General features: G+C 41.1%; 1 protein-coding gene across 2 annotated transcripts in view; it reads right to left on the bottom strand.

The window, feature by feature from the left end:
• RASA3 (RAS p21 protein activator 3) overlaps positions 1-23138 on the bottom strand; it is a 1807402-nt gene that overhangs the window by 1491915 nt on the left and 292349 nt on the right. For both annotated transcript variants that reach the window (XM_044071113.1, XM_044071114.1), the window contains exon 2: positions 11482-11599. In XM_044071113.1, coding sequence (XP_043927048.1) covers positions 11482-11599 — 118 coding nt within the window. The remainder of the gene's footprint in view (positions 1-11481; positions 11600-23138) is intronic.

Below are 23138 nucleotides of genomic sequence, written 5' to 3'. Positions count from 1 at the left end.
ACCATCAATAATCTACTCACCCCAGGCAAAGTAGTTACACCATACCCACAGAATTTAGACCCTGATAATCCCTCTTTAATTGCCAATAACTTCAATACCTTCTTTACTACTTCCATACAAAGTCTAGCTAACCACTTATCTCCTGATGCTTCCCAACTGCTCTTAAGTAACATCAACATCTCCCTTCTTCCCCTTCAATTTCAACCCATACCCACCTCCTACATACAATCTCTCTTACAAAAACTTAACCCACTACCCCTCAGCAGATAATTTCCCTGCTGAATTCCTTCAAGTAGCAGCTAAAGCTATTGCCTACCCTGTTTCTATCCTAATAAACCGATCTATAAATGAAAGTACTTTTCCAGCAATCTGGAAGATATCACACATTATACCCTTACACAAAGGAGGTAAATCCACTGACCTCTAACTATCGCCTATAGCACTATTATCTCCTCTAGCCAAAATCATGGAAAATGTATACACAAACAACTACTTAACCATCTCCTTCATAACAACCTACTAGCTAACACTCAGCATGGATTTAGACCTTCACATAGTACTACCACTGCACTACTTTCATTTACCAACACCATCAACTCTAACCATAACAACAACAAACTAACGTCTGCTCTTTCCTAGACCTGTCAAAAGCCTTGACATGGTCAACCACACACTTCTACACATATTAAAATCCCTTTGAATTGGTTTCCTCTTCCTTATCCTGGTTCTCATCCTATCTTGAAAACCGACAACAAGCAGTACTCTGGAAAAATTCTCTATCTACTCTACCTATCTCTTTAGGAGTACCTCAAGGATCTATCCTAGGCCCACCCTATTCTCCATTTTATTAATGATCTCCAATCATCTATCCAAACACAACCTGCATACAATATGCAGATGATTCTACCATTATAACTCCAGTCACTGACACAATCTACCTTTTCAATAGTCGAACAGTGGTTCTCAAAAAGATGTCTTCTCCTGAACCCCAAGAAAACAAAACTGTTACTATTCACACCTACCCACAAATCTTCTCAACTTAACTTCACTGTTACTGCAAGTGACAATTGATAATAATCTTAACTATGATTACCACATCAATAACACCATAAAAGCAGTTAATAAAAAGATTGGTTCACTGTACAGAATTAAACCCTTCCTTACACCAGAAGCACGGACCACCTTAGCACAATCACATCTTATCTCTACACTAATGTATGCTTCTTCTATTTACACTAATCTCTCTAAAAGCAACCTAAGGAAACTGACTACATCCTACCACAATATAGCTCGCTTTGCCACAGCATCCCAGTATAGAACTCACCACTGTCTTAACTTAAAACACTTACACTGGTTAGAACTTCCTAACAAGCTTATATATCAACAACTCTTAATAACACATAACATTCTATAGCAACCATTAAAGACACCTGCTTAATAACCTCCTGATCCCTATAAATAATAATTCATGCGCGCGCGCGAAAAAGCTACAGGACAACACAACTAGAATTACAAATTCAGCAGGTAACTGCCTTTTCTCCAACTCAGTAGGCAAAATATGGAATAACCTCCTCACACATCACCTCTCTAGCCTCCTTTCATCTTTCAAAACAACTTCTTTTACATCTGAACAACTTTGGCTCTGTTCCTGTACAAATCCAGACTAATCTACTTTTCTTTCCACTATCATATTCCCAGAATTCTAAATTGCAATCTTTCTGGGATAACAAAGGACCCAATGACTGTACTGCTAAATAAATAAAAAAACACAAATGTCCTTTACAACTATGTATATACAGTTTAAAATATGTAATATCCCATCCTCACATAATTGTACTGTAAAGAATTACTGTCTCTCTCAATATGTGGATAGTACTATGTCTTTTTATTACTTGACCTAGACTAAGATGTAAGCATTGTTGCTCAATGTCTGTAACACAGGTAATTATTGTAAATGTTTAATTTTTATAACCTTGTTTTAATCTTGAGTTTTCCTCGGCCTCCACTGAAAATGGAAATTATCCAGTTGGACTAGCCCGGTCAACAAATGTAAAATAAAATAAAATAAAAATAAATAAAATAAATAACAACATAACCAAATTATGATAGGATATATCCTTTTTTTTAAGTTCCACTGTATAAAGCATAATAATTGTGATGGAAGTTTGTTTTCCTAAAGACTATGAGACGTGGTCTGTGAGTGATGATCCAGTATGATACTTTAATGTAGTATGAACCACAGATGAAGCTTTAAATATATGCTTTCATTCTACCCCTGAGTCTGCCAGCCATTTCCCTCCTGCTATGAGCTTTTCCACTTGTTTCCCATTAGTGGCATGAGAGACAGTCATAATATGTCTATTATCCAGGTAACTAATACAGATGTTTCATTTTCTAGGCCTAATTAATCCCCTGGTAGCTGACATGTATTCTTGCAGATGTGTGAGGGCCTGCTAATTCTTCCCACATACTCTCCATGAAGGGTATCAATGACCATGGCTTGAAAAAGCCATGCAAATGCCTTTGGCTCATAAACTGCATATCATGCGCCTCTCTCTGCAGTAGGGGGCAAATCAACTCCCTTCCCTAGAAGAGATGGCCCATCATCAGCTACTTACTCCCACCTTCCTTCATTGGATCCTCTAGCCCCCCAGTAATTAGTTGCTCCTGATCAGGGCTTTACTCTTCTGCATGAAGAGACTATTTATATATTTATTGTTCATGTTTGGTCCATAGTGTAACTTGTTAGTTATTACAGGATAAATTTATTTATTTTACAGATAATGAATTTAGGCAAACTCAAATATCTTTGCAGATCTGGTGACTTTTCTCTTCAGTGATAATACAGTTTTACTACTTAGATGCTCAAAAAATATATTGCTGCGTTAAATTAATGTCCACTGTTCTATAATTTTAATCACAGTACACAATGCATATGAACAAGGCAGTCAACTGTAGAACAATTTCTTAATTCACTGTTTAATTAAACATAGTTCATTATTCAGACTACTTAATTGGTGGCAGTGCATAAGATATTAAAATGTTGTTTAGTTTCAATTTATTCCCTGGACTTTTCAGAAAAATCAGACATTCCTGTTACTGAGAGGCTTTATAATTACTTGTGAGCAGAAAAAAAGGGGTCTTGATGTAGGCACTTCCACAAAGAAAACAATCCTAACAGCAGCAGGAACACTGTGGCAAATTATCAGACACTGTTGCTACCCACAGTGGGAGCACAATGTTAAATGTGAGCTGGTCAGAGGACTTTTGGTCATGTATAAAATTCCACACAAAAATATTATCCATTAAAGGACAACAATGGGATTATATTATTAAATTCTCAACTTCTCTGTCCTTTTTCCCTATTTACTGCCCCTGCTATGAATGAACAACAATACAGCATTTAAAATATTTTAAATTAACTGTTTCTCTCCACTAGAACAGTACCTTACTGTACTGTGGTGGTTTCACTTTCAAAAAACTTTTATCCCGTCCTCGAAAAGCTTACTGCAGTCTCCAATTCACTGATGTCATCAAGGCCACTGAATGCAGCTAGTTTTCTGGCAAATTCCCTCCCCAAACTGACATCACCACAACCGTCCTAAAAATCCACCCATGCTGTGATGTCACAGCTCCCTGGTCGTTCCCCTACTCATACATAAAGTAAACGCTAGAACAAGGAAACAGTACATGAGTCAATTCTCCTGCTGTGAGTTGTCAATCGCAGCAGGTAACAGCTCAAATTACCCTTAGCACTTTGACAGCTGTGGAAGTTAGGTGTGAAGGGGGATGGGAAATGAGTCAAAGTAGTACAATTCAGGCTTCACAAAAGACTGCAGTTTAGCCATTCTAAAAAGCAGCAGTAATAAAAACCACTTTGAAAATCCGTTCTGTGGAATTTGCACTGTTTATGTTTTAAGTAGTCAATGAATGGCATGAAATGTTACTTTAACCTAACTGAATGAAATACAGCAGTGTATGCATGTAAAATCAAAGCATTGATGGGAGTTTTAAGAAGAAAGAGGCCTGCGTGATGTCATTTTCTACAAACAAGCACTGCATTGTGGGATACCTAGAGGCAGCTGAAACAATCAGAATTACTTCAAGATGCCGGACCCCATGTGGTCAGACTCAGAAATTATGTATAAAATATGTAAAAACCTGTAAATAGTCCCAGAGTGGTGTTAAAATTAGGAAACACCAAACCATGATGAAATAAACAAGTTTATTTGGGTCTGTGGGTGCGGTTCTCCTTTAAATACGAAGTACTGACTATGATCAAAGTGTTAAATGAAAGAAATATCAGCCACAGTAATACACTTTAACATGTTGCACTTAGACGTGTCTAATGTCCCTCCCTGCTCAAACAATGCAGAAAAATATCTCACTGTTATCAACTAACTGTCCTTTGTTTCCAAACGCAGCCAATCTCTCCACTGCCAATTCTACAATAACCACCTTCTGATCATGCATACCTCAGATGTCTGAATGTAATGACACAAAAGAAATAACGGTCACATAAATGCATTTCAACTTGGTTCTCTCAAAAGGCTTTGCCATCCCAGGAAAACCATACGGATGATAAAATAACTGTTGCATATTTTCACACACAGTCTGCCTCCTCACCTTTCACTCCAAATGCAGTGACTCCCTAACGCTGCACTTCTGCTGTTTGGCAAAGATCTTGCATGCTCTCCTGGCAGATGCATAACATAAACAGTTGCTATGTCCAGTGTATACTTTTGATAATAACAAAAATGTCTTGACCTTTTTACATTTTATGCATACCTGCAAGAGATTGCCCCTGAAGATCAGAGCACTTACTCCATATAGCAATCTTTAACTGAAATAAGCAATGATCATGTGGAAACATTAACCCTGGATGCCTTAATTGGATTGGCTATCTCCATGGCCTATTAGCATGTGAAAGGGAGAGAAGGGAAATATAATGCTATCAAATTACTTCATATCTCATTTCCTGGTTTGCTTTTCATTCATTTTTATCATTGTATTTTTAAGTACTTATTTTATTACTACATCAGCTGTAGTAATTAAATAATTATCCCTAAATGTTATTATTTTACAACAAACTTTCATAATTTAAAAAAAGTACTTGGAAAAAGTACAGTTGTGTACACTTACCATAAATGTAGATGTCCGAGTGTATTCACTGTTGCAGTCATTACATTTGGGTAATCTGCTGGCAGGTTGCCCTCAGTCGGCCTGAATAACAAAGTCTTGGGTCCTGCGTTGGTTGCTGTCTCCTCTTCCATGACGTCAGGTCCTCAGGGGTATAAAACATGCAGCCGACAACATTTTATTCAGTTTTTCTTTCTTGCCATAGATGTCAGCTGCCCCCCAAATGACGAGCAAAAATATATATATATATATATATATATATATATATATATATATATATATATATATATATATATATAAACAGAAATATATATGTAAATGCACTTTTAGCAACATAAACTTTACCTTCATCAAAAAGCAAATACACCACAAAGGCTTCAGAATATAGTGAAGGAAAAAGAAGTTATAAAAAAGGGGGATGGCGGGTGGGTAACCCGGACTGCAACAGTGAATACACTCGAACATCTACATTTATGCTAAGTGTACACAACTGTTCTAGGTTCTTCGTGTTTCACTGTTGCAGTCATTACATTTGGGTAGAATCCCAAAGCTATGGATGGGAGGATGGAACTAGATAGCATTAGGAGCGGCTATAATTCCTTGCAGAACTGCAGTGGCAAAGCCTGCCCTGGATTTGGAGAAGAGAGGCAAATGATAATGCTTTGTGAAGGTATGAACAGAGCTCCAAGTAGCAGCTTCTAGAATGTCTTTGGTTGAAACCCCTCTGAGAAAAGCTGCTGAAGGAGAGGCAGCCCTGGTGGAATGTGACCTGATCCCCTTGGGCACAGGTTTACCATGGTGCAAGTAGCAGAAACAAATGCAGTGGCTTATCCACTTAGAAATAGTCTGATATGACATAGCCTTCCCCTCTGACCCTGCAGCAAATGCCACCAGTAGTTGCTCATTCTTTCTTAGAGATATGGTCCTGTTTAAGTAGAATCTTAGTTGTCTGTGTATGTCCAATGAATGCAGAATCCACTCCCCCTTGTTCTGCGGACATGGGTAAAAGGTTGGCAGGTGAATTGTTTGGTTAAGAGCCACACTGGATACCACCTTAGGCATAAAAGAAGGATTGGTCCTGAGGAACACCCTGTCCAGGTAAAATGTAATAAAAGGCTCCACAGCCATGAGAGCCTGTAGTTCTGAAACCCTTCTTGCTGAAGTGATTGCCAAGAGGAAAGCTGTTTTCCAAGATAAAATTTTTATGTCCGCAGTAGCTGCTGGTTCAAAAGGAGGCAGTGTGAGTTTTTCCAGCACAAAATTGAGGTCCCATGCAGGAGTTGGTGATCTTCTGGGAGGCCTTAAATTTTTGACCCCTCTAAGATACTGTTTAAACAGAAGATGAGAAAAGAGGGGAGGCTCCGTGTTGTAATGAGCCGAGATGGCAGAGGCATGGATTTTTATTGAAGAAAAAGATAGGCCCTTGTCAGGCATCTCAGTCAAATATTGTAAAATCTGAGGGATATATGGCTTTGCTGTGTCTGTTCCTTGTGCTTTGGTTCCAAGCACAGAATCTGTTCCATTTTTCAGCATAAGATTTTCTAGTACTAGGCCTTCTGGCTTCCAAAATAACATCCATCACAGATGTACTGAGAGGTGTTGTTTAAATAATTAAATGATCAGCCATGCTGCAAGGTTCAGAGTTTGGAGCTGAGTGTGCAGAATTTGATTGTTCTGCTGAGAAAGCAGATGAGGTATTTGAGGCAAGTACCAAGGAGGGAATTGAGTCATATTCCTTAGAATTGGGTACCAATGCTGGCAAGGCCAGTCCAGAGCAATTAGGATCATTTTTGTTTTTTCCTGTCTGACCTTTAGTAAGACCTTGGAAAGAAGAGACAGAGAGGGAAAGGCATAGACCGATAGGTTTTTCCAACTGAAGGATAGGGCATCCACTTTCCATGCTTGTCTGTGATAAGTCCTTGGGCAGAATTTGTCCAGTTGATAATTTTGGGGAGAGGCAAATAGATCTATGTCTGGGCTCCCCAATTTCTGTGTTAACATGCTGAAGATTTGTGGATCCAGTTTCCACTCGTGTGGGTCCATAAGATTTCTGCTTAGGTCGTCTGCCAGAGTATTTTGTTTTCCTGGCAGGAATTGAGCTTAAAGATGTATTTGGTAAGTCAAAGCTGTGTTCCATAATGCCATGGCTAGTCTGCAAAGGGGGTAGGAATGTGTACCCCCCTGCTTATGTACCACATAACCGTGGTGTTGTCTGTCTTTATCAGTAGTTGTCCTGGATGAAGTAAGTCCTTGAATGCTGTCAGAGCATTCTGAACAGCTAGCATCTCTTTCTGGTTGATATGCAGATGCATTTGATTTGGGCTCCATTTGCCCTGAATGCATCTCCCCGCCAGGTGGACCCCCCAAGCATAGTCAGATGCATCTGTAGTTAGGGTTTGGGTGGCAGGGGGTAGAGTGAATGACAGTCCCTTGTTTTGGTGACATGTCTCTGCCCACCAAAGAAACTCCTGTTGTAGGTAGGGAATGAGAGGAATCATTGTTTCCAGACTGTGACAATGTTGACTCCATAAACTTTTTAGGTATCACTGAAGTTTCCTCATATGCAGTCATGCATATGGAATTAGTAGAATGCAGGATGCCATGAACCCTAAAGCCTGCAGAATTTGTCTTGCAGATAACTGGGTTTTTGTTGCCATTTCTTTGAAGTATGTTGTCAGTTGCCTTTGTTTGTCTGGCATAAGGTAAGCCCTCTGGGCAGTTGTATTCAAGCTTGCACCCAGGAATGTAATTATTTGAGAGGGTACTAGTTGGGATTTCTTTTAGTTTATTGTGTACCCTAGGCATGTTAGAAGCCATTTTACAAACGCCAGATGTTGAAGAAGAGTGTCCTTGTTCTCTGCTTGAATGAGACAGTCGTCCAGATAAGGATAAATCTGTATGCGTCTTTGTCTGCAGAATGCAATTACTGGTGCCAGGCACTTTGTAAAGACCCTGGGCACAGTAGATGAGCCAAAGGGCAGTGCAGAGAATTGGTAATGCAAAAAACCTGCCTTGAAGCGGAGGTATCTTCTGCACGATTCCCTTATTGGGATATGCAGGTATGCCTCTTTTAAGTCTAGATTCACTAACTAAGCATTCCTGCCCAGCATAGGCAGTAGCTGTTGTAAAGTCAGCATTTTGTATTTTGGAATGTCCAGGAATGTGTTCAAAATCGATAAGTCCAGTATTGGATGCCAGGCATTGTCTTTTCTGGGTACCAGGAAAAGTCTTGAATAAAAACCTTGTCCTTTTTCCTTTTCTGGTACTGGCTGAATAGCCCCCATATCCATGAGGGACATAACTTGTTTCTGAGCCTCTGCCCATTGATTTTGTGGAAGATCTGGCCAGCCGTTTGGAATTGGCAAAGTATGGAAATGAAATCTGTACCCCTGGGATACTATGTTTAATACCCACTTGTCCTGGGTAATTAACTGCCAATTTTGAGCATGAAGTGCTAATTTTCCCCCCAAGGGGGCTGCCAAAAGATAAGTGCTTGGTGAAGGTAGAGGGAAGTCATTGAGACTGCTTACTGTAGGGTTGTGCTTTGTTTCCTCCAGATTTGGAGGTGGAGGCACCCATTTGCTTTGACCTGTAAGAACCCTGTGATTGGTATCTAGAGCCTTTTGAGCGCCTGGATTTGCCTTGAGGGGCTCTGTTGGACACAGGAAAGGACCAAGTTTTAGTAGGCCAGTGCCTACTGAATCTGGGTGGCTGCACTTGTAAAAAATATTTTACAGTTTGCATAGATTTAGCTTTGTCTTCCATTTTCTTTACAACCTCTTCTGCCTTATTACCAAACAGAGTACCATGCTGCAAGGGGGGCATCCAACAATTTAGCTTTAACATGATCAGGCAGATTTTGCTCCTTGAGCCAGGCATGCCTTCTAATCACAGATCTAGTAACTGCGGCCCTGCAAGAGGCCTCCAAGGAATCAAAAGCACATTGCAAAGTATACTTTCCAATCTGTTCTGCTGAATGCAATAATTCCTGTAATTCTTTATTTTCCCCGCAATCAGAAATCAACATCATTTTCTGTTTCAATAAGCCCATAATATGCTGTTGATATTTAAGCATATGAAACTGGCAGTTTAAGGCCCTAATTGCCAAGGCTGCAGACGTATAAACCTTCTTTCCCCATCTATCCAGCGCCCTGGAATCTCTATCAGTGAGGGTAGGATTTTTGGCTGTAGAGGCCTTTACACCTTTGGGACCCTGTGAGATAGTCTCAGGATCAGCAGCAGGATTTTTGAATAGAAATTTGTGGGAGTCAGGAACCCTGTAATATCTGTCTGGCTTACTAGGAGCCGGAGGTAGGGAATCAGGAGCCATGCTTGATTCCGAAAACACATCATCAACAATGTCTAATACAGGAGGTATTGCCAATGGCCTATACTGAGGAAGAAGGAGGAAATCCCTAAGCCTCTTTTTTGATTCAGAGAAATCCTGACTCTCCCAATGAAAATGTTCCCTTAAAGTATGCAAAGTTTCTCCAAAAGAATAATCCTCAGGAGAAGATGCAGATGGGATGGATTCTTCTGCATCAGAATCCTCATAGGGTGGAATAGAAAATTCCCGATCAGAAGAGGAATCAGAAGAAATGGAAACCTGATCTGAAGATTCATAATCAGTGTCTTGCCTAGGCCTCTTAGCGGGGGGGGGGGGGATTGTGAACCCCTGATCAAGGTAATCAAGTCCTCAGTCATTTTGATCATCTGTTTTTTAGGCATGGGGGCCTGAGCATGTGGCTCATACGTCATTTTTTTAGACATAGAAGATGTTTTTGATCTTGTTTTTGAGGCTGGCATCGGTTTTATATAAAAATGTTGAGGCCTGAAAATGCCCTCAGAAGCCGGTGCCTGCTCAGCGGCTCCAGACCCATCCAAGGGAGAGACATCCACGGGTTCAATACTCTGAGAATCTCGCGGCATACCGGACTCAGCATGGGTCTCGGTAGAGGCCTGTGACTCAAAAGTAGCGGGTATCAGGGGCTGCGAAAGCACCTCACTGAGTACTGGCGAACCGGAGACTGGCTTAGGAGTTTTGTCATTGGTTTTAGACCTCAACGGTTTGTCTCTGTCTTTTTCTTTGTGTTTTTTGTGAACTCCGGTAGTCAGATTGCTAACCGACAACATTTCAGGGTAATTAAATCTGCATCCAAAATATTTAGAAGCAAAAATATACCGACACTTAATAGTGCGTTGGTTAAATCTAGCACAAAACTGACAGCAAGGCACGTTATGATCTGGGCCTAGGCAAGGAATACAGTACAAATGAAAATCCTTATGAGGTATTTGCTTCCCACAAGTAATGCAATTATTAACTTTTACTAACATCGGTAAGGAGCAAGAAAAAGTTTCCCCAACGGGGTACTTAGCTTTAGTTGAAGACTTCGGTTCTGAAACTCAAATGCGAAAATTTCAGGAGTTGGCCGACCGGCACTTGCGAACTGCTTCTGGTTCAGGCACCGTGCGGAAAGAAAGACTGAATAAAATGGCGTCGGCTGCATGTTTTATACCCCTGACGACCTGACGTCATGGAAGAGGAGACAGCAACCGACGCAGGACCCAAGACTTTGTTATTCAAGCCGACTGAGGGCAACCTTCCAGCAGATTACCCAAATGTAATGACTGCAACAGTGAAACAGGAAGAACATCCAAGTTATTGCCATTCATGCTATTGTTCCTGGCGGTAAAATGACTGAGCCACCACTATTAAGGGATTAAGCATAAAAAGGGAAAAAAGAAAAACAGACCCTCCATGGTCCATCAAGATTAAGCTGTTTTCTGAAGAAATAAAGGTTGGGGATAAAACTTTGGTCATTAAAGACTGATGGATAACAGTCTGGTGTTCCTGAACACACACGACTTTTGACTTAGGACCACTGCATGGTGCTGCTAAGCACTGCATATTAAAATGTCTTCTGTATTACACTATAAAAGTTCAGTTATTTGTGTGCATTCTTCAAAGCTTGTGGAAGAAGATGAAAACATGCAGCACAGTGCTATTAAAATGGCTTCTGGTTTAGACTATATCAAAGCTCAGCTGTTTTTGTTGTGGAAAGCTACGCATTCTGGGCTTGCAGAAGAAGCAGAAGGCATGGCAAAATTAACATGATGCCAAACACAATCTTTCGCATTAAACAAAAGGTAGCCACTACCCTGAACTTTACATTTCAGAAGGGTGCCTAAGGAAGAGGCTGTAAGGCCCAGTTGAGAATCAAATTTGAAATGGAGTGACATTTATATGAGGACAAAGAAAAAAGTATTTCAATTACACCTTTTGAAGCACTTATATCTGTATTTATCACATATAATTAAGAAACAAATAACTGCCACTAGTACCATAATGACTTCTCAACTACTTTGGTCCTAAACACTTCCTCCCGATCCAAGTTCACGGTACAGTAGCAATCTCTCATCTTGTTTGGCCCTGGATAAGGTGGCAAGTTTTTGGCCTCACCTACAAGAAAGAAAGAAAAAGAAATGTGGTTATCAGTGGTAAACTACAGGCTTCATGTGCCAACAATTATTGTGTTAATAATACTGCAATTGCTAGTCAGCTTTTAACAAAAAAAAAAATACATATATACATTTTGTAGTGTTTCCACATCAAGTGCAGTTAAGGAACTTCTCAAGTAAGCCTGTTCCACTAAAGAATGCTACTGTATCCCTGGGGTCAACTTTCTAACTGCTTAATAATTATTTTCACAAAAGCTATTTCATTATTACAGCAAAAAACAAACATTCAACACCATTGCTGCTACACTCTAAAATGAATCAATATGACTACCGCTGATTCACTATCCTCTTATCAGTATTACAACAACAGGAAAACAAGAAAATGAAAAGTCATGTGCAGCATTCAGCACAAATCAATCAATTTGTTGCTGTCTACATTAACATCTGCAGATTTTCACATTCCTAAGAATAAATTCCCTCAAACATGGGCTCCCTTATTTACTATAAACACACATAAAATCTGCGTTTAATAATAACACTATCATCTCGTACTCTTGGATTGTATTACCCAGTTGATAAATGGTTTGATGTCATTTTTAAATTTTATTAAAATCCAAACTATTTTTCCATCTGTCGTGGATTCATTAGCCTGTATTAACTGGCTCCAGGTTTAAAGTGAATCTTCTTTCAGCAACCTAAACATATTCTAAACCATGCAAGTATATAAAATGTGCTTTTCCTGGACTTTAAAAATCTGATTATGAGAACTCTGAGCAACTGCAAATGTTTGCTTTGCATCTGTAAGAAATATGATGCCTTTGTTGCTTCAATAAAGAAATCATTAAAATGCATACTTGGCAAATCTAGTTTACTGTAAACATTCAGTCACTCAAGGTTAAAACCACAAATAAAAAAGAAGCAGGTTCCATGTAAAAGCTTCATGTTGATAATATCCAAAAACAGTCTATCATACACCCAAACAACTTCAAGGACAAATACTGGAGATCTGTAATAAGGCAGGTGGAAAATGTGCATTCAGCACTCACCTTTCAGCTTCACCCAGTGGAAAAAATGCAGCGTGTACACATATTTAAAAACAGTGTTAGGTATTTTTAAGAATAGATAAGTGGAAAATGCCAGCATAACAAAGTATGCGAAAATAAACAAGCCAAGGCAAATATAATTTACTTGGTTTTACATACAAAAGATCTACTTCAAATCATGTACCCTTTCCCTGTACACTACGTTCCTTCACTTTTGAATAAATACCAGAAGCTCTGGAAACTGGCATACTCAGTGAAAGACAGTTAAAAAATATTCAAACCTCCATTAATAGCATTCCCCCACTAAGAGGAGTGCTGGGGTTATGCCTGGTGCACATCTCAGGGAATGTAAATCATATATCTTACCACTTAGGTACCACCTTCCAGCACTTTAGAAGACAAGGGTAGTTAAATAGTGGTGTCTCTGCACACCGCACATTTGACTGGTCCACGCTTCACCTTTTCTCATCTACTGTCCAAAGTAGTATACCTTGAATCTATAACTTCTTTTCACTCATGCCCGCTTCTGAGGAACACAGCTCATGGGGAGTGGGGTAACATCTTTCTGTTGGGGCTACACTCATGCTCAAGAGAGAAAGATTAAGCTGAAAAGGTAAAAATCAACAAAGGAGGATCTTGATGAACCACAAAAAATACTGATATGGTACTGTTTAGTCTTAACTTGAAATCTAGTTAGTGAAGTAGTCTTACAAATCAAGGATATTGGAACAGTAAAAAATATGTGAGAAGTATAACCATGCAGCTACCAGCAGCTGAAACCATAGTAAAATTAATGAATGCTGTATGTTTTATTTTAAAAGGTCAGTTTCAACATAAGTACTACGAATATGTTTGCCCACACAGTGTCAATTACTTTTAAGTTTGGGGAATCTTTTGTGTGGCTTCTTAACATTAGATTGAAGGATATAACTTTGATCAAATGTTGATCTCACAGACAGAATCAAAAGTCTATATCGGTGACTGTCTAAAATAACGGCGAGATAAAAATCTAAATAAAATGTGTAGTACATTAGGTAAGGCAACAACACTGGAGTACCAAGAGGAAAGTCGTACAGAAAGCCCTTTACTCTTATGCTACCCAACATCTGAAAAAACCCTTTGGCTTACACTGATAGTACATACATACAAAAATATATACATAAATAAATACATAAAATAAGTAATGTAGTTGTGTAAAGAAGTACAATGCATAATATGAATAAATAAACTGCAATCATTATTTCAAATGGGATGGAACCACAAAAGTCTTGTAAAAATAAAGAGCTCCCTAACCAGCCTTGAACCACTGATACTGCCATTCATAGTGCTCACGTGGAGCTGCCAAACTGGTGTTAAAGTTACTTATTTTATACTTAGCACACTGCTCACTCTGCATTGTGTACTTTTATGTATTACATAATTTATTTTGATTTTCATTTTGTCAATATTTTAGACAGATACCAATATAGACATTCTACACTCCTGGTATGATCAACTTTAGATCAAAGCAATATGCTTTGATCTACTGTTAGGAAGCCGTTTTGTGCATCTCAGAGACAGAGGCAAAGGACTTACTACTCCTGCATTGTCCTGTTGGCAGCCCATTGCTCCTTACTTTATTCTGGCCTCCCCATACTATCCAGATTACTTTTCTATTTTCTCAAGCTCTGTGTTAATCTTCAAAATTTTCCTTCAGCCTTTTAATTTATCATAATTGGTCAGGACTGCACTGAATTAAGGTAGGGTTCGTTTCAGATATTTTTTTCTAAATTTTTGATCCAGTGTGATGGACTGAACAAAAATTATGATTAACAAAAGAAGTTCAATCTTCATTTTTTCTTTCAAGTAAAAAGTAAGTTGTGTCCAAGGCTCAATGTTCATAACTGAAATATCAAAAAGTACAGTTGTGTACACTTACCATAAATGTAGATGTTCGAGTGTATTCACTGCTGCAGTCATCACCTGTGGGTTATCCCTGCTGTGGTAGCTCTCGGCCGGCCCGAATACCAGAGTCAATGTTTTTCTGCATCGGCTGCTGTCGCTTGCTGTCTGACATCAGGTCGTCAGTGCTATAAAGGAAGGCAGTCAACAGAGTTTTTCTTGCCCTAACCAGTCAGAGGCCCCAGTAAATATGGTAAAGTGGTCCTGGTGGCTAAAAGCCACTGTTTGCAGCTTATGTCTCCCAAAAGAAAGAAGATACAAGGGGGAAGGAGGGCGGGAAACCAGAACTGCAACTTTAAATACACTTGAACATCTACATTTATGGTAAGTGTACACAACTGTACTATGCTCTTCATGTTTCACTGTTGCAGTCATCACCTGTGGGAGGATTCCCAACACTGAGGAGAGGGGTGGTAGGATTAGTAAGAAACCTAGGAATGGGTCAGCATGCCCTGCAGAACTGAAGAGGTAAACCCTGCCCTAGCCTTACAAAACAGAGGTGGGTGGTAATGCTTGGTAAAGGTATGGACAGAAGTCCAGGTGGCAGCTTCTAGGATGTCCCTGGTGGGAACTCGTTTAAGGAATGCGGTGGAAGTGGAGGCTGCCCTAGTGAAATGGGTTTGAATAGACCTGGGGGGGGGTCCCCATGCAGTCTGTAGCAGAAATGGATACAGTGTGATATCCATTTGGAAATGGTTTGTTTGGAAATAGGCTTCCCCACTGCTCCTGGGGCAAAGCTGACAAGTATTTGGTTTGTTTTCCTGAAGGGTTTAGTACGGTCCAGATAGTATCTGATCTGTCTGTGCATGTCTAGTGAGTGTAGAATTCTTTCCCCCTTGTTTTGAGGGTTAGGAAAGGAGGGTAGACGTATGGCCTGGTTGAGAGTTGCATTAGATACCACCTTGGACATAAATGAGAGATTAGTCCTCAGGGAGACCCTGTCTGCATGGAAGATGATGACGGGCTCAATGGCCATCACTGCCTAAAACTCTGAAACCCTTCTGGCTGAGGTGATAGATAGGAGAAAAGCAGTCTTCCAGGAGAGGTATCTTAGTTCTGCTGAAGCAGCAGGTTCGAAGGATGGTAAAGTAAGTTTTTCCAAAACATAATTCAGGTCGCAGGCTGGAGTGGGTGGCCTTCTTGGAGGTCTGATATTAGATGCCCCTCTGAGGAATTGTTTAATCAAAGGATGGGAGAAAGTACAGTTGTGTACACATCATAAATGTAGATGTTCGAGTGTATTGACTGTTGCAGTCTTCACACTGGGGTTATCTGCCTGCAGGTAGCCCTCAACTGGCCTGAATACCAGAGTCTTGAAATTTCTGCAGCAGATGCTGTCACCTCATCCATGACGTCAGGTCATTAGGGGTATAAAACATGCAGCCGATGCCATTACATCAGTTTTTCTTGCCCCAGATGTCAGGAGCCCCCAAAATAGGAAGCAATCAAATGGTGTGGAACACCTCTAGTAAAAAGTAAATACCATTTCCATAACATATGGCCAAAAAAGAGGATAGGTAGAAAGTTCAGAAAGACAGGGGGCTGGAGGGAGGGAAACCAGGACTGCAACAGTGAATACTCATGAACATCTACATTTATGGTAAGTGCACACAACTGTACTTTGTTCTTCGTGTTTCACTGTTGCAGTCATCACACTTGGGTTGATTCCCAAAGCTGAGGAAGGGTGGAGGCAGTCAAGAAGTAGTAGGGCTGGCTAGCAGGCCTTGTAAGACTGCTGTGGCAAATCCAGCTCTGGATTTGGAGAAGATAGGTAAGTGGTAATGCTTGGTGAAGGTGTGTACAGAACTCCAGGTTGCAGCTTCCAGGATGTCCCTTGTAAGGACTGTAGAGGTTGAGTTAGCCCTAGTGGAATGAGGCCTGATCCCCTGTGGGGTAGGTTTTCCATGGAGTTTGTAGCAGAAATGGATGCAGTGTGCTATCCATTTAGAAATGGTTTGTTTCGAAATGGTCTTGCCCTCTGCCCCTGTAGCAAAGCTGACCAGCAGCTGGTCAGATTTTCTGAAAGGTTTAGTCCTGTCAAGGTAGAACCTGAGCTGCCAAGGAGTGCAGGATCCTTTCCCCTTTATTCTGAGGATTAGGAAAAAAGGTTGGCAATTGGATGGATTGGTTTAAAGCCACACTAGATACTACCTTGGGCATAAAAGATACGTTAGTCCTGAGGGAAACCCTGTCCGAATGGAAGATAATGAAGGGTTCCACAGCCATAACGGCCTGTAAATCAGATACTCGTCTTGCTGAAGTGATGGCTAGCAGTAAGGCTGTTTTCCAAGAGAGTAAGTTTAACTCTGCTGCAGCAGCAGGCTCAAAAGGGGGGAGCGTGAGCTTCTCTAGTACAAAGTTAAGGTCCCAGGCAGGAGTGGGAGCTCTCCTTGGGGATCTTAAACTGTTAGCTCCTCTCAGGAACTGTTTGATCAGAGGGTGAGAGAAGAGGGGTGGCTCAGTATTGTAATGAGCTGAGATGGCAGAAGCATGAATCTTAACTGATGAGAAGGAGAGGCCCTTGTGGAGCAGCTCTGCTAGATAATCTAGGATTTGAGCAAGGAGGGCATGGCTGTGTCCTTTCCTTGAGACTGGCTCCAAGAACAGTATCTATTCCACTTTACTGAATAGGATTTCCTAGTACTGGGCCTCCTGGCCTCAAGGATAACATCCAGCACCTGTTTGCTGAGGGTTGCTGGTGATATATTCAGGGAATAAGCCAGGCTGCCAGTTTCAGGGTTTGCAGCTGAGGATGCAAAATCTGTCCCTCCTGCTGGGACAGCAGAGAGGGTCTGCTGTAGGTGCCAGAGTGGCACTGCTGTCAGACTACATAGGAGTGGGTACCAGTGCTGGCGTGGCCAGTATGGGGCAATAAGGATTGTCCTTGGCCTATCCTGTTTGATCTTGAGGAGTACATTTAGAAGGAGGAGCAGAGGGGGAAAGGCATAGATTGAGAGGTTTTCTCATGTGAAGGATAGGGCATCCACTTTCCAAGCTTGGCTGTGGGGAATTCTGGTGCAAAATTTGTTTAGTTGATGGTTTTGGGGAGACACAAAGAGGTCCACCTCTGGTGTCCCCCACTTGTGTATTAGAAGTTTGAATGAGTTTGGTTCCAGTTTCCACTCATGTGGGTCTATTAGATTTCTGCTTAAGTAATCTGCCAGTGAATTTTGTTTGCCTAGCAGGAATTGAACTTGCAGGTGCACTTGGTTGCCTAAGGATGTGTTCCACAGAGTCATGGCTAACCTGCAGAGTGGGTAGGAGTGAGTTCCTCTCTGCTTGTTTACATACCAGTGGTGTTGCCTGTTTTTATCAGGAGTTGTCTTGGCAGGATAAGGTATTTGAAGGCTGCCAGTGCATTCTGTACAGCTAACATTTCTTTTTGATTGATATGCAGGTGAATTTGTCCTAGGCTCCATTTGCCTTGAATGCATTTGCCTGCCATGTGAGCCCCCCATGCATAGTCTGATGCATCTGTTGTCAGTGTGGACAGCGGGGGGTTGTGAGAAAGGGAGTCCCTTGTTGTGGTTGCAAGCCTCTGCCCACCAAAGGAACTATGTCCTTAGGCAAGGAATGATAGGAATCACTGCTTCAAGGTCCTGGGAATGTTGACACCAGACACTTACCACTGGAGTTTCCTCATATGCAGTCTTGCATATGGAATCAGTACAATATATGAACCCTAGGGCTTGCAGTATTTTTCTTGCAGATAGTTGGGTTTGGGTGGCCAGTAGTTTGAAATAAGTTGTCAAATAAACCTGCTTTTCTGGAGTGAGGAATGCCATCTGGGAAGTTGTGTTCAAGCTTGCTCCCAGGAATACAATATTTTGGCTGGGTAATAGATGTGATTTCTTTTCGTTGATGGTATACCCCAGAGAAGTTAGGAATCTCTTTACAAATGGTGCTGAAGTAGCAATTCCTGACTGTCCGGCTGAATCAGGCAATCGTCCAAATATGGGTAAATTTGAATATTTCTCTGCCCGCAGTAAGCAATGGGTGGAGCCAGGCACTTTGTGAATATCCTAGGTGCAGTAGATAAGCCAAACAGAAGTGCAGAGAACTGATAGTGCATACAGCCTGCCCTGAAACGTAGATATTTCCTGCAAGATTCCCTTATGGGGATGTTCAGATAAGCTTCTTTTAAGTCTAGGGGACTAGCCATGAGTCCTTGACTAGCATAAGAAGGAGCTGCTGGAGTGTAAGCATTTTGAATTTTGGTACCACCAGGAAGGTGTTTAGGGTTGACAGATACAGAATAGGGCACCAAGAGTTCTTTTTCCTGGGCACCAGGAACAGCCTGGAGTAGAAACCCTGTCCCCCTTGCTCTACTGGCACAGGTTGAACAGCCCTGATACTGAGAAAAGAAAGTACCTGCTTTCGGGCCTCTGTCCACTGGTTTGGAGGAAGGGCTGGCAATCCGCTTGGGGTTGGCAGAGAGTGGAAATAGAATCTGTATCCCTGGGATACAATGTATAAGACCCATCGGTCCTGGGTAATATACTCACAGTTTTTTGGCATGAAGGGTGAGTTTTCCTCCTAGGGGTGCAAGTAGTTGGGCATGGCTGGGAAGGGTTAAGGACAAGACATTGTGAACTTTTTCCATAGTGGGGTGGCTTATCACTCCCAGTTTTTGAGGAGGGAGCACTCCATTGTTTAGATTTGTGCATACCCTGAGACTGTAGTCTTTGTGGTCTGTTGCCCCTGGGTTTGGGCTGAGAAGGTCTGGAAGGGACTGGAAAGGACCAATTTTTTGAAGGCCAATGCCTACTGAATCTAGGTGGCTGTACCTGTAAGAAATCTTTAACAGTTTACAAGGATTTAGCTTTTTCTTCCATCTTTTTAAAAACTTCTTCTGTTTTAGAGCCAAACAAACATTCTTGGTTTAATGGAGCATCAAGTAATTTTGCCTTGACATGGTCTGGCAAGATTTGTTCCTTCAGCCAAGCATGCCTTCACAGAACAGACCGAATGACAGCAACCCTGCAAGATGCTTCTAAGGCATCAAAACCACACTGCAAAGTATGTTTACCAACTTGGTTTGCAGAATGCATTAAGTCTTGTAAGCTCATATTTTCCACACAGTCAGGAATCAACAACATTTTTTGTTTAATTAGATCAATAATATGCTGCTGGTACTTCAACATGTGAAACTGGCAATTTAAAGCCCTGATGGCAAGAGTTGCAGAGGTATATACCTTCTTACCCCATCTGTCTAGAGCCCTAGAATCCCTGTCCAAAGGGGTAGGGTTTTTGGCTGTAGAAGCCTTAATACCTTTAGGCCCCTGGGAAATGGTCTCTGGATCCGCAGTGGGATTTTTAAAGCGGAATTTGTGAGATTCAGGTACTCTGTAGTATCTGTCAGGCTTTCTAGGAGCAGGTGGTAAAGTATCACAGGTAAGCCTGGATTACACGAAGACATCATCTACAATATCCAGGACAGGGGGAGTAACTAGAGGACTCTGCTGAGGCAAGTCTAAAAATTCCCTGAGTCTCTTTTTGGACTGTGGGTAGTCCTGGCATTCCCAGTGGAAATGCTCTCTTAGAGTATGCAAGGCTTCACCAAAAGAAATGTCTTCTTGGGGGAGGCTGAGGGAATTGACTCCTCTGCATCTGAGTCCTCATAGGTAGATAAGGGTATGTCCTGGTAATCACAGGGGTCACAGTCATTAGACTCATGGTCTGAAGAATCAGAAGGAAAATCAATTATTTGTCTTTTAGAGGGGGAAGGCTGGCTTTCCCTAATTAAAGTAATAAGGTCTTTAGCCATTCTAAGCATTTGTTTCTGTGGCATGGGAGCTTGAGAATGTGCTTTGGTCACCAGTTTCTTAGGCATAGTGCGAACTCTGAGCCTGAGAAAAGTACAGTTTTGTACCTACCATAAATGTAGATGTTCGAGGATTCCATTGCTGCAGTCCTGACTATTGGGTATAGTCCGCGTCAGTCGGCCGAATACCAGAGTATAAGGCTGGCGTCGGGTCATGGCGCTTAGACTGACGCCAGTACGCCAGGGTACTAATGCGCATGACCGACGCCATATCCTCACTCTTTTCTTGCCCCAGATGTCAGAAGACCCCAAAAAGACGAGTCCCAAAACACCTGCACCAATAACATCTACAATATATACAACAATATATACAAAAATATAAGCATGTAAACTCACCTACAACCACCCCTAAATACAGAGGGAAGGAGGAGGGTTAGAATTGGACTGCAGCAATGGAATCCTCGAACATCTACATTTATGGTAGGTACAAAACTGTACTATGTTCTTCGCCTTCCATTGCTGCAGTCCTGACTATTGGGTAGAATCCCAAAGCAGAGGTAAGGGAGGCTGGCAAATTATAAAGAAGTAGGAGCTGACAACATGCCTTGCAAAACAGCTGTGGCAAAACCAGCCCTAGACTTAGAGTAGATAGGAAGGTGATAATGCTTAGAGAAAGTATGCACTGAACTCCAAGTAGCTGCTTCCAAAATATCCCTAGTTGCCACCCCTTAGAAAAGCTGTTGAAGTGGCAGTAGCCCTAGTGGAATGAGGCCTAATCCCAGCTGGAATCTCCTTGCCATGATGGGAATAACAAAATGCAATGCAAAAGCCAATCCACCTGGAAATAGTTTGTTTTGACACAGGCTTGCCCTGTGAACTCAAAGCAAAAGAAACAAACAACTGCTGAGACTGCCTAAAATCCTTAGTCCTGCTTAAATAATATCTCAATTGCCTGTGTACATCTAAAGTGTGCAAAATCTTTTCCCCTTTATTTTGGGGGTCTGCATAAAAAGTAGGCAAATGAATAGTTTGGTTTAAAGCCACACTAGAAACCACCTTAGGCATAAAGGAAGGATTAGTACGTAATGATACCCTATCCTTATGGAAAATCAGAAAGGGCTCTACTGCCATAAGGGCCTGCAACTCAGACACCCTTCTTGCAGAAGTAATAGCCAACAGAAAAGCAGTCTTCCATGACAAGTATTTCAATTCAGCAGTAGCCGCAGGCTCAAAAGGTTGTAGTAAGTTTTTCCAACACAAAATTGAGATCCCAAGCAGGAGTTGGAGCTCTACGTGGGGGTCTCAGTACTTTGCTTTTTCTGTACAGACATTTTGTCTTCTGAGGCCATTTTCCTCTCCAGGTGCACGCACATTGCGCGGGCATACGAAGGGGTATGTTTTTTTCTTTTTTATACATATTTTTTGGAGTACTGGTAGTGAAATGTGCTTGCGTAGTGAAACTACCTGGAGCTCACTGGCAGAACAGCTGTAGCACCTGTTTTGACGACGTATGTTTTCATATGAAAATGTGTTGCAGTAAAGAAGGAAAACCATTGAAGTTTCAAGTTTACATATATTGTGCTGTTTTTGGGAAGGGAGCAACTGATATCAAATTGGTGTGCAAGTGTTCTATAATGTCACTGTATAACCACGTAGTTTGTCTTTATGTAGCTAAAAAGATGTGCGAGTGCGAAATGTATATCATGCATTAAAGATAATGCATGCGTGCACAGTTGTAACTTAACAGAGGTATCTCAGTTTTTTTACAGACTTGCTGTAGTAGTTTAAGTGTATGCTTCTGTTGTCAGTAAAGATGGGGATATTTTGCAGAGATTTCTTTAATTGGAAGGAAGTTTAGGAAAAACTGTCAAACTATAATCTTACAGTAGCGTGTGGTTTTGGTGGAATTAATATTGGTATTGTGTGTTTGAATATTTACATCTTCAGGTTTGTTTAACTCATGTTTTTAATTTTCTGTTATTGGTGAGCTACTTCCATGTAGAAGAGGGGTTTGTGTTTGGAGCCTGCTAATTAGTGAGTATTTCTTTTCAAGAGATTTGAAAAGATTTTACATTTGGGTATCCTTCCTACAGGAGAGCAGCTTTCTACCTGAGTGCCAGCACGGATTTTTCCATGTTTACCGTGCTAACCCTTTTTATTTCTTTTGCTTCTTCACATTTGTCAGGCATGTGATTTTGGTAGAATGGCAGGTGTTTTTTTATCATTGACATGCCATTTCAAGCTTTTCATTTTGTAGACAGCAGTGAGGTTTCTTCTTGCAGTTAGTAAAATGAATATGGGCGCTTCTCTTTTGCAATTGTCAGTTTTATTTAATTAGTAATTCTTATATTTCCAGCATCCATAATCATGTAGTGCATAGAGTTCCACTCTTACACTCCAAATACAGTTAAGTTACATCCTGCTTCAATACTACGCTAGTGTGAGACTCAACCTTAGTAACGCTTAGAAGGTGCTGTTAACCTCAGGTCTGGCATTAAAGCTGACAGTGCCAGACAGTAAGCAGCAGCAGTGGGACATGAAACAGCTTAGTTTTGACTCCCATTTCTTTTTGCTGACTACTACATTACAAGCAGTCTTGGGTCTGAATAGAGGGATGACATGGGGTTCGAATAGAGAGATGATAAAATCAGCAACCAAAGAAGAGCAGTATTGCTGGAATTGAATTCATTCTCAATTCTTGGTGAGCACCTTCATGAGTTGGACCCCTGTTTTACAAAATCTCACCAAGATGACCCTGATGCATGCTATGTAACATGCAGTCTATTTATCAT

This window comes from Protopterus annectens, chromosome 5.part0, assembly GCF_019279795.1.
Source record: "Protopterus annectens isolate FY-2018-M chromosome 5.part0, PAN1.0, whole genome shotgun sequence".
NCBI lineage: Eukaryota > Metazoa > Chordata > Ceratodontiformes > Protopteridae > Protopterus > Protopterus annectens.
The sequence above is the reverse complement of the archived record's forward strand: the minus strand, read 5'-3'. Positions and strand labels throughout refer to the sequence as shown.